Source organism: Kogia breviceps, chromosome 15 (assembly GCF_026419965.1).
Source record: "Kogia breviceps isolate mKogBre1 chromosome 15, mKogBre1 haplotype 1, whole genome shotgun sequence".
Lineage (NCBI taxonomy): Eukaryota > Metazoa > Chordata > Mammalia > Artiodactyla > Physeteridae > Kogia > Kogia breviceps.
In genome coordinates, this window is record NC_081324.1 from 57267690 (window position 1) to 57282380 (window position 14691).

The 14691-nt window shown below is 39.9% G+C and overlaps 1 protein-coding gene across 50 annotated transcripts in view; it reads right to left on the bottom strand.

The window, feature by feature from the left end:
- Nucleotides 1-14691, bottom strand: part of EPB41L3 (erythrocyte membrane protein band 4.1 like 3) — a 223223-nt gene that overhangs the window by 44077 nt on the left and 164455 nt on the right. For all 50 annotated transcript variants that reach the window (XM_067015583.1, XM_067015616.1, XM_067015615.1 and 47 more), the window contains exons 4-6: nucleotides 7860-7964; nucleotides 6291-6333; nucleotides 823-898 (exon numbers count right to left, since the gene is read on the bottom strand). In XM_067015583.1, coding sequence (XP_066871684.1) covers nucleotides 823-898; nucleotides 6291-6333; nucleotides 7860-7964 — 224 coding nt within the window. The remainder of the gene's footprint in view (nucleotides 1-822; nucleotides 899-6290; nucleotides 6334-7859; nucleotides 7965-14691) is intronic.

The following is a 14691-nucleotide window of genomic DNA, read 5'->3' on the forward strand; positions in this document are numbered from 1 at the left end:
TCTCCTAACATGTCTGCTGAAATGATTTCTCATCATAGCTTTTTGAGTAATTTCTCTTTCCTGAAAAGCCTGCCAAGAAGGGTTGTTAAGGCCACACTGCACAGTATCACTCTGACTGGCTATGAACTTACTACGAAACACAGTGAGAAAACCAAGGATTCCAAAGTAGAAAGCATTAGAAGAGGCCTAGAAAGACACACAGCAAACCCAGAATGGCTTCATAAAGAGATTCTTCCTTATACTCAAAGCTCAGTCACCAGGCCAGACTGTTAGATTCCTTTCTTGATGCCTTTTCTCTAAAACGAATGAAACCTCTTCCTTGTATACAGAAGGTGTGGAAGGTACACTCTTAGGTGTGCACGTGTTTATGTGCATTTGTGTGTGTGTGCACGCCTGTGTGATTTTTTAAAACGCGGCGCCACCACGTATCAGACTGGTTATATAAAAAGGCATAAGCATCCGAAGACACACTTTTGCTCTAAGTTTTGAAGCAGGAGCACTAGGAATTGTCATATCACTTAAGGCTGAATCCCATTGAATTTGACTGCGGGGGGTGGATGACAGCATCTCAATTCTGCGTGTTTCCCCACCAGGGTCAGGCAGAGGGAGGTATCAGCTTAGCACCAAAGATTCAACTGGGAACAGATATGATTTGGCAAATCTTCTCATCGGATGTTTGCTCTCATTCATTTGCCTTTTGTTTGCCATTTCAGTGTAGATGACTGTAAGGTTCCCAGATGTTAAGCCTGCTCTCCTCCCGAGAATTTAAGAGTAGTACAACTCCCAACATGCCTGCCTTTTTCACTGCCAACTTTCAAATACCTGGTGATATCTTCAGAGAGCTGGGAAGGGTCTGGTGGGTAAAATTTCACATTAAATGAAAAGTGCCAAGCACCACCTGCAGAGAGGAGAAAAAATCAAAATAAAGTCCCTTTGTACTTATAATAATAAGTGGTAGCTAGAACTGCCCTAACTCCAGGCACTGACACCCAGGCAACTTTTAATCATCAATGGAAAATAGGGAGGTCTCCTTTCAGTGAAATTCACAGGTAACTCTGAAACTTCCTCCAGTTTCTAATCTTCTGCCCCATCAAATACTTTACTGGGGTTTCTAACTAGCAAGGAAATTGACTAAACTTCCTCCCTTTCTCAGGGACAAAGGCCTTGGGAAGAGGGAAAAAAAGTAAATGAGACAGATAAGCCTCAATCAGAGGAGACTAGGGCTAACCGGATCTATTCTCTGAAGTTCTGGAGAGCTCACATACCAACATTACAGACAGAATCCCATTTCCTTTGTCCTTTCCGCTTTGTTATTACAGGTCAGATCCCATAATAATACATGTTAAGGGACTGTTCAGGATACCTTTATTTTATGGGAAAGGTTTGCTGTCATATTAAGAGATGAGCTGCTCTGTAGGCCATTCGGAAAGTTCTTTTCTTACTTGGGGAACTTTCTGATGGAAGAGACAGTGGGGGTATTTGCTGTGCATTACCAAACCCAGCCCTCCTCCTCAGCCCCTGATCAGGACGGTCCTCACTGCACGCAGCCACCCCTCCTCCTGTGGCATCTCCTATGGCCTCTCCAGCGGGGAAGAGGGTCACCCAGACGTCAGCTCACAGGCACCTGCTCCCCAGACTGTCCATATGTAAACGTGAGCCATTACAAGCCTTCCCGAGTGCTCCGTTTTACCCATGCATTCTCTAGTTGCGTATACCTAACCATGTTTATCACCGTAAGTGAGAATAAAACGCACCTTTTCTTCTTTTCGACATTTACTCTCTCTGTGATCACCCCTGTCACTTATTTTCACCTTGTTCTCTCCGTCTGGCCTTTTAATAAATGCGGCACATTACTGAAGCCTGGGTGCTCCTTCGCCGGGAACTGTTTCCATGTCTTCCCTCCACCCAGTAAGCACACTCCAAGGGCCCAGGCCCTGCTCGTTCTGAACGGCGGCTTGGAGGACCCTCCTGGTCTCCCAGCTTCGGTGCTGGAGGCCTTTCCTCCGAGCCGTGGTCTTCCTTTTGCTCTGTGTTTCATGACCTCGTGGTCCAGCCCTCATGCTTCAAATGCCCTCCTAAGACTTCCAAACACCCCCTTCTCCCATTCGGTGACTCCTGGAAGCTCCATTCTCTCCCCGAGTCCTTCCCAAACATTCACAAGAAAGGGACAACATCCTAAGGACCTCCCGGCTCCTTCCTTTGAACTGTTCTCTTGCTTGAGTAGCAAATACTTAGCTGCAGAGGTCACCTGTATTTCTGTCATCCATGGCATAGTCCATTCACGAATTCTGGTTTATTCTGGACACTGCTATTCATATTACACTTAGAGGTCCACCTGGCAGGGACACCATTTGAGTTGCCTTATAAAGGACTTGGTAATAGGGACCGGGTATTACTGGGTGTTTCGTGTCATTTCTAAACCACTAAGAAAATATTCCCAAAACATGGGCTGTAAGAATTACAAGCCGTAAAATATCTGGCAATCAAACATATTTCTAGCGATTATTTTTCCCACTGTTCTCAAAAACGTCCTCTTGTTATTCTAAAATTAACAAGTCTGATTTGGTTTTAGTTTCCTATTGATTCCTATTCACCTCCTGCTAAAATGGAATGCTTGCCAGCGGTGAGGTTCATAATGAGAGCTGGTTTCCCTGCAAGCAACTGGAATGAAAGCTAATGGATTCGTTATGGGAAATGGATTTATTGCTCTTTTATAATTTTTATCCACTTCAAAGTGAATCCAATGAATCGTTAAGCAATGTAATTAAACTCATAATAAATTCAGGGTAAACACTAGAAGTTGGAAACTAAGAGGGAATAAAAATAGAAGAAAGATATTTCAATGCAAAAATCCTCATTACAGGAAAGTGACTTTCAAATGATCGTGGGCCTAAGAAGTATCTGAGGGGCTTGTTAAAAATGCCAATCCCTAGGCCTTACTCAGAGGTTTTTATTCCGGAGATGTGCATTATGGCCGAGGAACTTGTGATTTTAATAAACACCCTAATGGTTCTAATACACTTGACCGCACTTTGAAAATCACTAATCCCAAGGAAGCTACTTTCCTAAGGTTATAACCCAATCAAATATGAGGTTTTGCAGGACATTATTTTGAAACGGTGGGAAAGTTTAAGGAAAACACAATCTACACCACAATTAAGAAAAAAAAAATCCAGTGAAATGAGGTGTAACCTTTGAAATTAATGAGAGAGGCAGATTAAAGCTGAAATACATATCCTCATAGAGAATCTGGTAGAAACAAATCACTGGGAGGCTATAGTTATGCCATAAATAGGTTTGTGAGCCTGTGTCTGATCAGATGACGGCTCTGGTTAGAGACGGAAATGCAAGAACTTGAATGCATTAAAATGACATTCTATAATGCTGATATAGGATTTTATATTCCAAATTTATGATAATCAGAAAACTGTGAAACTGAAGAGAATTCATTCTTATGAAAAAATTCTAATTTTAGTCTTCTATGCCTGCCAAATCTTAAAATTTCTAAATATACTACATTTATAGCATAAATCACTATATTATCATATATTTTATATCATAAATATACTATATATCAGAATATATTTAGAAATTTTAGATCTGCTAGGCATAAAAGATGACTGGAATAAGAATTTTTTTTCATAAGAACAAACTCTTCAGGCTCAGAATTTTCTATTTCTCATAAATTCATAACTTAAAATCTTTATCAGCTTGATTGCCATTTGCCATTCTCTTGAAGATCTCATTCTAGAGACCTACAGCATAAAAATAATGGAAATATCCTTTTATTGTTGGTATTTATGTTCAGGAAGAGGAGGTGATTGTACAATAATTACATTAGCACTGATAATACTTTTCTGCCTTGGTAGAATGTACCTTTTGTGGAAAGAAGGCATTTTGTGCATGGGAAACAATAAGGAATATAGATAAAAACACCAAATTCCATTCCTAAAAATTCCAATTTTTTCTTGTCTCCTCCTTTATCTGCATGATTGTCACTTGGTTTTCTTTATGTTGCTGTCACAAACACTGCCTAATCTACATGAGGAAAATATCCTTTAAATCTCGTGTTCTGACTGTCCCCTAAACTTCATCTCTTAGAAAGCAAGGTCGGAGACAGGATAAATGGGAAATGAAGGAAAAAAAGAATTCCATTAACAGTAGAAAAGAAAATTAACTGTTGTTACAGCCTTTCTTGTAACAGTATAATGACTTGTCCTTGAACATTTATTTTCAAAGTGCTCTGTAATTATAAAATCGACCAAGTATGAAACAGCGTTTTATTAATTAGGGGAATATAGAGGACCTAAAGCACATGAAATGTTAAGATATTCAGCACATCTGCTTTTAATAACTCCATAAAAAGATCCTTAGGACATATTCATCATCTTAAAGTTTTTACTAGGACTCTGAAGTTTTCACCTTCTTATCACAACTGTAGCTGTCCCTGGTTTTAATCCCAATTTAGTTCTATCAACCTACTTCACTATCAAGTTTCTGATTAGTGACCACACCAAATTCCTCTCAAAAATATGGTAAAGATGTTTTCGTTGTATAAAGAACCATCAGACTCTCTAATATCTAGAAGCGTAGTGAATTTTTTGCTTCTTTTGAGATATTACCTAGTATTAAGCCATTTCAAACTGCTTGCTACTAATTACTTTTTATTAGCATGTAGGGTATTTTGAGACCTCAGAACATTCAAAGGCACTAGAAAGATTTGCTCTCTCTCTCTTTTTTTTTTTTTTTTTTTGGTGGCACGCGGGCCTCTCACTGTTGTGGCCTCTCCCGTTGCGGAGCACAGGCTCCGGACGCGCAGGCTCAGCGGCCATGGCTCACGGGCCCAGCCGCTCCGCGGCATGTGGGATCTTCCCGGACCGGGGCACGAACCTGCGTCCCCTGCATCGGCAGGCGGACTCTCAACCACTGCGCCACCAGGGAAGCCCTGCTCTGTCTTTTAATCGTAACTTTGATGGGAATGCTGTTCTTATTAATAAATTGGTCTTAAATTTAATCTTCAAATAGAATCAGTTGTTCTGGAAAATTAAACTAGATTTTATTGATAAAAAATGAATTGCTTGAAAAAAATTAACTAGTTGAAATTATAAAGTATATCCATGTTTTACCATTTATCCATAGTAAAAAGCAACAGCTACAGAAAAGGCTTAAAAATAAAAATGAAAAAATTCCTCTTTCTCAACCTCCTACCCTGCGGTGCCACTTCTGGAGGTATAGGTATTTCCACATACCTATATATGCATAACTCATTTTAAACAAATATGAATTATTTCTCTAAGGTCTCACTAATGAGAGCTAAAACATATTTATTGTACCTCATTCTATTTAACAGCTACCTAGTATTTCAAGGTATGGCTATTTCATGATAGATTTAATCCTTTCTTTATAAATGGATATTTAAGTTGCTTTGAGTCTTCTTCTATTGCCAATGGTATGATAATGAACTTTCCTACATGTACACATATGTACACACTCCTCTCTTAGGCAGACACTGGATACATTTCTACAAGTAGAATCAGGGGTCAAAGAATAAGCACATTTTAAATTTTAATAAATACTGACACAAAGTGCCTTCTTAAAGGGTTATATTTCTATCAGTTGTGTACAAAATTGCCAAGTGTAGGGCATTATTAAACTTTTAAAATCTTTGCTAATCTGAATAGGTGAAAAATGTCTCAATTTAATTTGCATTTAATTATTACTAAGACTTAGCACCTTTTCTAATACTTATTAGCTACCTGTATTTAAATTTTCTGAGTGGCTCATGTAATTGTTTTGTGCGCTAGGAAATGTCCATTTCTTAAATCACCTTTAGGGCTAAAGAAAAGAAGATGTCATCAGACAGTAAACTTCAGTCTGACTTGTTACTCCATTTCTAAGCTATTAAATGACTATTACTATTAGCTTGACTGCTTGCTTTGCATACTTTGGTGGCAGTTAGGCTTAATACAACATTAATAATTAAGTTTGAAACTTTTAGATGATTGTCAGTGGGGGGGGGGCATCACTTGATTAAATCATATCTCACATCTCTGAACAGGCAAGGGAATAACAGGTCAAGTGTCATGTCATTTTATTTCCGGATCATGATCATTAATAATGGGTATCTGAGCTAGACCAACCTGCCAAAGATAAAATTTGAGATCTTAATCTGTCTTTCAAAATACCATATTCACACCAGCCATGTGGGTTATGAGCTACCATTTCAGATAACCCCACTCTTTGAAAATCTTCCTATTTCTACACATAATAAATAATCCAAAAGCACTTACTTCGAATCTGTTTTTTAATCTCCTTAGCAGGGTCCAACCAATTCTGAAAAAGAAGTGAGAGTCTGAATATGAATCAGAGGAGAATGGAGATGACTTAGTGTTGACTGGGCAGAGATGAACTAAACGCATTTGAGAAGGAATGGCTGCCAGAAGCTCCCCCAGCGGGGTCCCTCCCCTACATCTGGCACCCTTCACTAGTCCTGTGAGGGCCCAGGCTCTGGTCTAATGAGAAGATGTGTGTGCACACACTTCAGGCTTGACAAAGTTCTTTTCTTTTACAACAGGTGCCTTCAGGGATTCAAGCTAGCACAGAAACAGAGGAGAAAAAAGGGTGGATTCTATGTTCAAACAAGTTACAAGCATGAGCTTAAGATACAGTCATCCTTTGGTAACCACAGGGGATTGGTTCCAGGACCCCAGGTAACACCCAAATCTGAGGATGCTCAAGTCCCTTATATAAAATGGCACGGTATTTGTATATAACCTATGCAACGTCCCCATATACTTGAAATCATTTCTAGATTATTTATAATACCTAATTCAATGGACATGTTATGTAAATACTTGCTGGTGTACTGGTAAATTCAAATTTTGCTTTTTGGAACTTTCTGGAATTAAAAAATATATATAGTTTTGATCTGCTGTTGGTTGAATCTGCAGATGCAGAACCCAAGAACACAGAGAGCTGACTGTGTATGTAACTTGACCACTGATGTCCTAGCCATTCAGTCCCATGCAGCGACTTCTGTGATTCTAGATTTTAAAGCACCTTCTCAGAATGCTTTCCTAACAAATGAACACTTGTTTGACACTTACGATTTTCCTCATCAGAACACTCAGGTGTTTAATAATAAAGTTCGACATCACCTAAGGAATTCAGTAAAGATAAAGTATGATTCACTAACGAACGACAACAGAACAAGTGACATTTAATGAGCACAATTGCTGTGGCTCAGTTTCCAGCATTAAGGAAACAATTTCTTCTTCCTTATCTTTCAGGCAGTTGGGGGGATACGTGAGATAAAGGCCTGAAGAGACTGCAGCAGGTATAAGAGTCTACAGAGGTTTTACATGTAACATTAAACGTGGACTGAATACATTAACTGCTTGCCTTGTACATCAGGTCTGTACACGATTCACCTCATATTGTGATTCAGCAAGAATATGAAAGTGTAATAAGATGAATTAATAAGATGGCATCCAGTGAACATGTTTTCTGTATAATTATCAATGTATGTGATTCTCATTGGCTCAAATCCATGGAAATATATCATCCCCCCAAAGCACCATACAAAATGCTTTTCTGGAACCATAAAGAACTCAAGCATGAAAAGCAGAAACACTGACTAACTGTTTCCAAAAGACTCAAGATTAAAGGAAGTTGTCAGTAATTTCCTTCATGAAGAAATAAGGTGATTAACAGCATTTAGGGCCTTGGATAATAAATGTGAGGGCATGGGAGTAGGAGGGGAGGTGGAGAATACAATTTACCAATTCAGTTTCAGTTCACTTTCTTGCAGTGAAGCGCAGCTGAAGCCATAATACTTTGTATTGCTTTCAACCACTCACCTTCTGGTTTTCAGCATCTCGATATGTAAGCCCAAAATAGTCTTTTTCTAGCAGATTCAGATGTTCACATACTTTATCAAACAGCACTTGGCCTCTGGAGCGTTTCTACGGAGAACAAAACAGAAAAACAAGTCAACACACACCAAAAATGTTCTCTCAACTTTCACACACAAAAATGGGTAAAATTGAAAATATTGCTCGTTGTAACTGTTCAGTAAATAACAAGCAGGTTTGATCACTTCACCATCTCCTTTTTAACTAGAAAAAAGGCTCAATAAAGTGGACCTAATCCTACAAGAGGCAGCTCCTACAGAACAAACAAATAAAAAAATAACTCCTGTCAGTGAGTAAGCACAGGTGACCTGCGGATGATTTCGAAACGGAAGTAGTTGGGGAAATGAAGTGGTGCTCAGAAGCCTCAAATATATTGTGAAACACAAAAATCTGGACGGTGAGATCATTAAAGGGCCAACCACAGCTGTGTTTCAGAATACCCACGCTCAGGGCTTCCCTGGTGGGGCAGTGGTTAAGAGTCCGCCTGCCGATGCAGGGGACACGGGTTCGTGCCCCGGTCCGGGAGGATCCCACATGCCGCGGAGCGGCTGGGCCCGTGAGCCATGGCCGCTGAGCCTGCGCGCCTGGCGCCTGTGCTCCGCAGTGGGAGAGGCCACAACAGAGAGAGGCCCAAGTACCGGAAAACAAACAAACAAACAAAAAAAAAACCAGAATACCCACGCTCACTCCCCCAGGTGATCAGGCTCTGAACCTGAGAAGAATTAACCCCATTCCTTGTCTTCGGCAGAAGTCCCCTTCAAACTTTCTATCCCAGTCCTTACTTAGAAATTCTAGCTATGGATCACTTTCTAAAGCCCGTTAAACTTTATTCGTTTTTGTTGACAGCCACCAATTTCAATTCTGTATCACAGAGTTCAACTTTCTCTGAATTTTTTTTTTTTTTAGAGAAAATCCTTTCTATTTAACATAACAAACACGTTAATTAAGTTTAAAGATTTAAATTATCATTTATAAATGTAAGATGTAGATATATGTGCTGTATTTTTGGCCATAGAGCAGTCAATCGGAGAAAGAAAAAAGGCAGTCATCTGGGGAAAAAATATCCATCAGCTTAATTTATGGTGATATACAGTATCATATTTTCAACAAAGGTCTTTTAAACTTGGCCTTGGAGTCTAAGATGGATTAACTGGAAGCTATTAAGCTAAACTACATTTTGTTTGTGCAGTACCAACATTTCTCATCTCGTACGTTAAGCGTATTTGTCTTTAAGATTTAATGTAGTAAGAGAAAAATAAGAAAATTGATAAACAATGGGCATACCAAAAGAGTAAGTATCCAGAAGACGTGTAAGTGGTATGTATTACTGTGCAACCGCAAATATACTGGAAATTACTTAGTCCCTCTCAAGCATGACTATTTAGGAGAAAAGATAAATGTAGGATAGAAAAGTGAAGCCTGAATTGTAACCAGCTGAATAATCAATGTTGTATTCGAAAAAAGTTTAATAATGTATGAAAATAAATTACATGTTAGCTAAACTGTGTAACATTGTTCAATGGATATAAATAAATGGTATGACAATGAAATGCTGCTCGCTGGTTTAAATCCTTTATTTGTAAATAACAGCATATTGCTTCTGAAGAATGCTTAACAAATTATAAAGTTTGCACCAAAAAAAAAACCTGTTTCTTCTGACGCTTCCATTGGTATGATGTCCAGTTTAGAGATAAGAACACAGAGGTTCACAGGAGTTACATGGGAGAGGCAGTCTTAGTGCTGCATATGACGGTGGCTTTAATAGGTAAACCTGGCTTTAAGTTTTCCTTATGTCCCTTGCAGCTGTGCGGACCTTGAAGCTTTTCCCTCTGTGAAACGGGTATGAGATACCATCTACTTCTTTGTAATGGCTGACATTAAAATGAAACAAAGTATTCCAACTTGGTCCAGTGATAACACATGTCAAGCATCCCACAAATGTCAGCTATTGATATTATCAGCCTACGTGATTGATAAATGGTAGAATACGTAACATAGAACTCACTAGGCATTTTTGTGGTAGGAGCACATATACAGCTCCTTGTGGTGCCAATAAGCAACCTTAGTATTAATACGCCCTGCTCTTTCTTCAGATATCAATTATCTGCTTACTGTCTAACTGCTTTAACTAGACCACACACACACACACACACACACACACACACACACACACACACACACACACACACACACACCAGTGTCTGGCCAAGTACTTTCTCAATGAGTAAAAACAAACCAAACCAAAACAAATACAATAAACCTTCCTCTACAAAGCCTTCTACATCCTCTGAGCCAGCAGACCACAGCCAGGCCCTCAATGGAGGAATTATTCTGGTCATGCTGCAGGTGGCCTTGGGCATTGTTTTATTAGCTGTCTTCTGGCTGCTGTCTTCTTCCTTTTGTCTAACAGGTGGAATGATTAGCTCAAGCAGACCACTGTACTAACTGGTTCCTAATTTTCTGGCTTCTCACCATTTGATTTCTATTAATGAACCACAGCTCTCTCTTGCACAGACCAGATTTTTTCTTACTATTTTAAACATATTTGAACACTATAAACAGTCCTTAAGACAATAACATAGTGGCCCATTCTTCACCCTGAAGGGTTTTTGGGTTTGTTTCTGTTTGCTTGTTTTGGCCCTAAGAACTAAGACGGGTTGTCTAGAATCTGCTATAGACGGTTATATGTAAACAATGAAATTCCTATCTGCCAAACATCCCCGCAGCTGCCAGCCAGCTGGATGACACTGGAAAGGTCTCTCACGTTATGTGGGCCTTCACCTTCTCATCCTTGAGTGAGGATATATGACTCCATGGAGCCAGGTGATCACAGGCTTGAGGCTGTAACTGGGCACCTGTGCTCATGGCCAGCATCACTAATGATCACAGCTCACTCCCCCGTGCAGCCCCGAAGCGGCTTCAGAGCCCTTCCGCAAACGTGATGAGAAAGAGCCTGGCAATGGATGGAGGTGGCACAGGACACAAAATGGGACTATTTTGCAGCCCCAGACAGGATCCCCTCTGCAATCACTCCCAAGTCCCCCAAATTCTTGATTCTTCTTACTCAGATAATTTTTTTCTAGCGCATTATTTAACTTTTTAAGTCAATTATTTCTACATGTTGACACTGTATGCATCTTTAGGTAGTAACATCTAAAATATGACTGAAATTCAGCCGTCACTGGACCTTTCAGAGAATTTATGTTAAATATTTGGTTCCCAAAGATAGGATGTTCATTAGGTGATCAAATCTAGGCACCTTACTTTCATTGGGTATGTTTATAACAGCTATAATGAGTCAAGAATTCAGTAGAAGCTAGTGGGAAGCAGTCGCACAGCACAGGGAGATCAGCTCGGTGCTTTGTGACCACCTAGAGGGGTGGGAGAGAGGGAGACGCAAGAGGGAAGAGATATGGGGACACATGTATATGTATGACTGATTCACTTTGTTGTAAAGCAGAAACTAACACACCATTGTAAAGCAATTATACTCCAATAAAGATGTTAAAAAAAAAAGAATTCAGTAGCTTAAAAAACATTTTTTGGACAGAGGTATTCTAAAATCAATGGGTAACTTACTTAACTGGAGACGATGAACAGCTTTTAGTCTCATTTGCTGTTTCCTGTGAGTCGTTAAGTCATGTCTCTGACTCAGATGCATTCGCAGTCTACCTAACCATTGACTTTTAACACCTGGACATTGAGGAAAGTGGATTTTGCTTTCCTGGAGTAACAAACCAATGGTGAACTGCCCTCTCTCTACCCTCCTTTTCCACTTAAAATTGGGTTTCTGTTTCTAATAGAGAAGATGAGGATACGTCCATCATCACCACTCAAACACAGCAGATGAAATAAGCTTTTCTGCAGCATTAATGAAACTTCCTGCAAGTCCAAGATAATTCAAGATTTTTACAATGTTTGTAAAACACTGGTTCTCAAGGCCTTATCAACCAGCATCACCTGAGAGTTTACATTAAAAATTTTATTTGTACTTTTATTTGTCTAACAACTTAAAAAAATTAATTCCAGAATGTTTTAGGATGGGAGAATTTCAAACACTTCCCAAAGTAGAGAGAACAGCATCATGAAAGCCTGTATACTCATCACCCAGTCTTAACAAATGCCTCTGAAGACCACAACTTTGGTTCATCCGGGGTTCTGCTCCACTCATCCTCCCCCTGGGTATTCTGAAGCATCTCAGCAAATAATTTTGTCTCTATTTATCTTAGTATGTAACGCCGCTCTTTTAAGAAATGTAATCTCAATAACTTCATCACATCTAAACAAAAGTAGCAATCAGTTCATAATATCACCAAATATCTAGTCAGTACTTTAATTTCCCCAATTATTTCAAAGATTTTTTTTCCCTTTTTCCTTTTCTTTGATTAGCCCATATGCTGCAATCGGGTGACATCTCTCTCTGGTCTCTCTTAATCTGCAAGTTCTCCACTTATGTTGGTTTTCCCCTTGAAATTAACTTGTCTAGGAGACCAGGTCATTTGCCTGGGGAGTTCACTCAGTCTAGACTTGCTGTTTGCATTTCCATGATGTAATTTGACATGTTCTTTTGTCTTCTGTATTTCCTGTAAACTGATAGTGAAATCTAGAAGCTTGACCAGATTCTTGTTCGACTGGTTTCCATAAATAATGCTGTGCAATTTCACCAGGAGGCATAAAGTTAACTCTGGCCTTTTTGTGATAGTAGCAGTCACTAACGATCGTTGCCCTAGACCCATTAATTTGAGGTGGCAAGATGGGACTATTCGAATCCAAACCTTGGTCCCCCATTTATTAGCTGGAGTATGTCTATGAAGAGACACTTCTCTTTGTCGGAATTATTTATCCAGGGACATGTTCTGATGATGGAAGACAGGATCAACGCTCACACCTTTTCCTTTATCCGATTTCAAGATAACGAGTTGGCTTTCTAGCACCATCCAGAAGTCACCAATTAGGATTTTTGTTTTATATTATCACTATGAACTCACGGGCTAAATCAGGCTGGGCGTGTTTCAGTGCATTACAGGTGTTACCCATACTGATGCTCTGAATGTCCCCAGGTGCTCTGCCTTACATTTTGCCTGTCAACTCTCCTCCTTCACAATGCTTCTCCAGTGCCACTTCTTTACAGCATTTCCTGTCCTCCCAGCCAAATGTGATTTCTCTCACCTTTGGACATTAGAACACTTTATGGTACCAAGAGGGCACTTTCCATATTCTGCCTTATATCACAGCTGTCTCTCTGGGCACTCGCCTTATATCCCGACTGACGATAAAGGCACCCCTGGTGGCAATGTGCCTCCTGTACTTATTTTTTATGGCGCCTCATTTTGGTCAAATACCATTAAGAGAATAAAAAGGTAACGTGATGAAACTTAAATTTTTTCTCACTAGCATATCATAACCAATGTTGCCAAAGCAATATTTTAAACTAGTGGTTTTTCAACCGTGGATCCTGGGAGCATTTAATATATGCCAATATCCAGGAACCCACCTCGTGTCAAATAAATCAGAATTTCTGAAGGTGGGCAAAAGGCCTTTGTATGTTTTCAAGATCTCATTTGCAGGCATGGTTAAAAGGTACACTTAAGTTTACAACTTAAAAATTCTTAAACGGAGGACTCTAAAGCAATTTTTCTTTTTTTTGAGGAAATGTGTAACTTCTTCAGATTTAGATCCACACCAGTTTCTTTCAGGCCTTCTTGTACCAACACTGATAGCTGCATTATGATAAACTTTACACACACACACACAGTCTTAAAATCTTGAGACACCCTTTCCAACAAATTTTCTTAAGAAACGTTAAGTTCTCAGGCTTCCCTGGTGGCACAGTGGTTTAAAGCCCGCCTGACGATGCAGGGGACACGGGTTCGTGCCCCGGTCCGGGAAGATCCCACGTGCCGCGCAGCGGCTGGGCCCGTGAGCCATGGCCGCTGAGCCTGCGCGTCCGGAGCCTGTGCTCCGCAACGGGAGAGGCCACAACAGTGAGAGGCCCGCGTACCACAAAAAAAAAAAAAAAAGTTAAGTTCTCAAGAAATGAAAAACGAGCCACATGCTGAAATAAAATGATACAAATGAGCAATGATAAACCACCAAACTATAAAACCAACCAATAAACCAGCCAAACAATGAACCTGCATTTAAAGCTATGAACGAAATACACAAAATAGAAATGTTTTTGAGTTTGTTGAATTTTTTTTTTTAGCTCTCCCTTGGTACAGCTAAAACATACAGACTTTCACTCAAGAACCTGCTACCTTACTAAAAAATGACCCAGGTAGGTTAACAAATATCTTGATTTGCTCTTTTGTGAACCAGTAAAATTTTACGCATTCACATTTTCCCTGGCAGGTTAGGGAGGTGATGGAGAGGAACAAACACTGGGCACTGAACCCAGGGGAGGATGGAGGGAGGAGGGCACACCTGTGAACACATCCTCCGAAATGAGAACTGCCTTGAAGCTCAAGTCCCTGGAAATCGTGTCTTGATCTGTGCTCAAGTCATGAGCGCACAAGCAGGTAGCACAAATTGTACTAAACCTCAGCACAAGACTTCAACAGAATCTGTCTTTTCTTTCAGTCTCACAAAGCTATGAATCAGCCTGGGGAAAGGCTAAAAGCTGAAATTAGAGAAATTTGTAAAGTCAAGTGTAATCTTCTCGCCTTAGAAGACGAGCTGCAGTTCTTATTTATCTGAAGCTGCACAATCACAAAGAAAATGAGGCAGAGCATGTCGTTCTGCCTGAGAACTGGAGCTAATCAATGGTCCCTACTTCTTG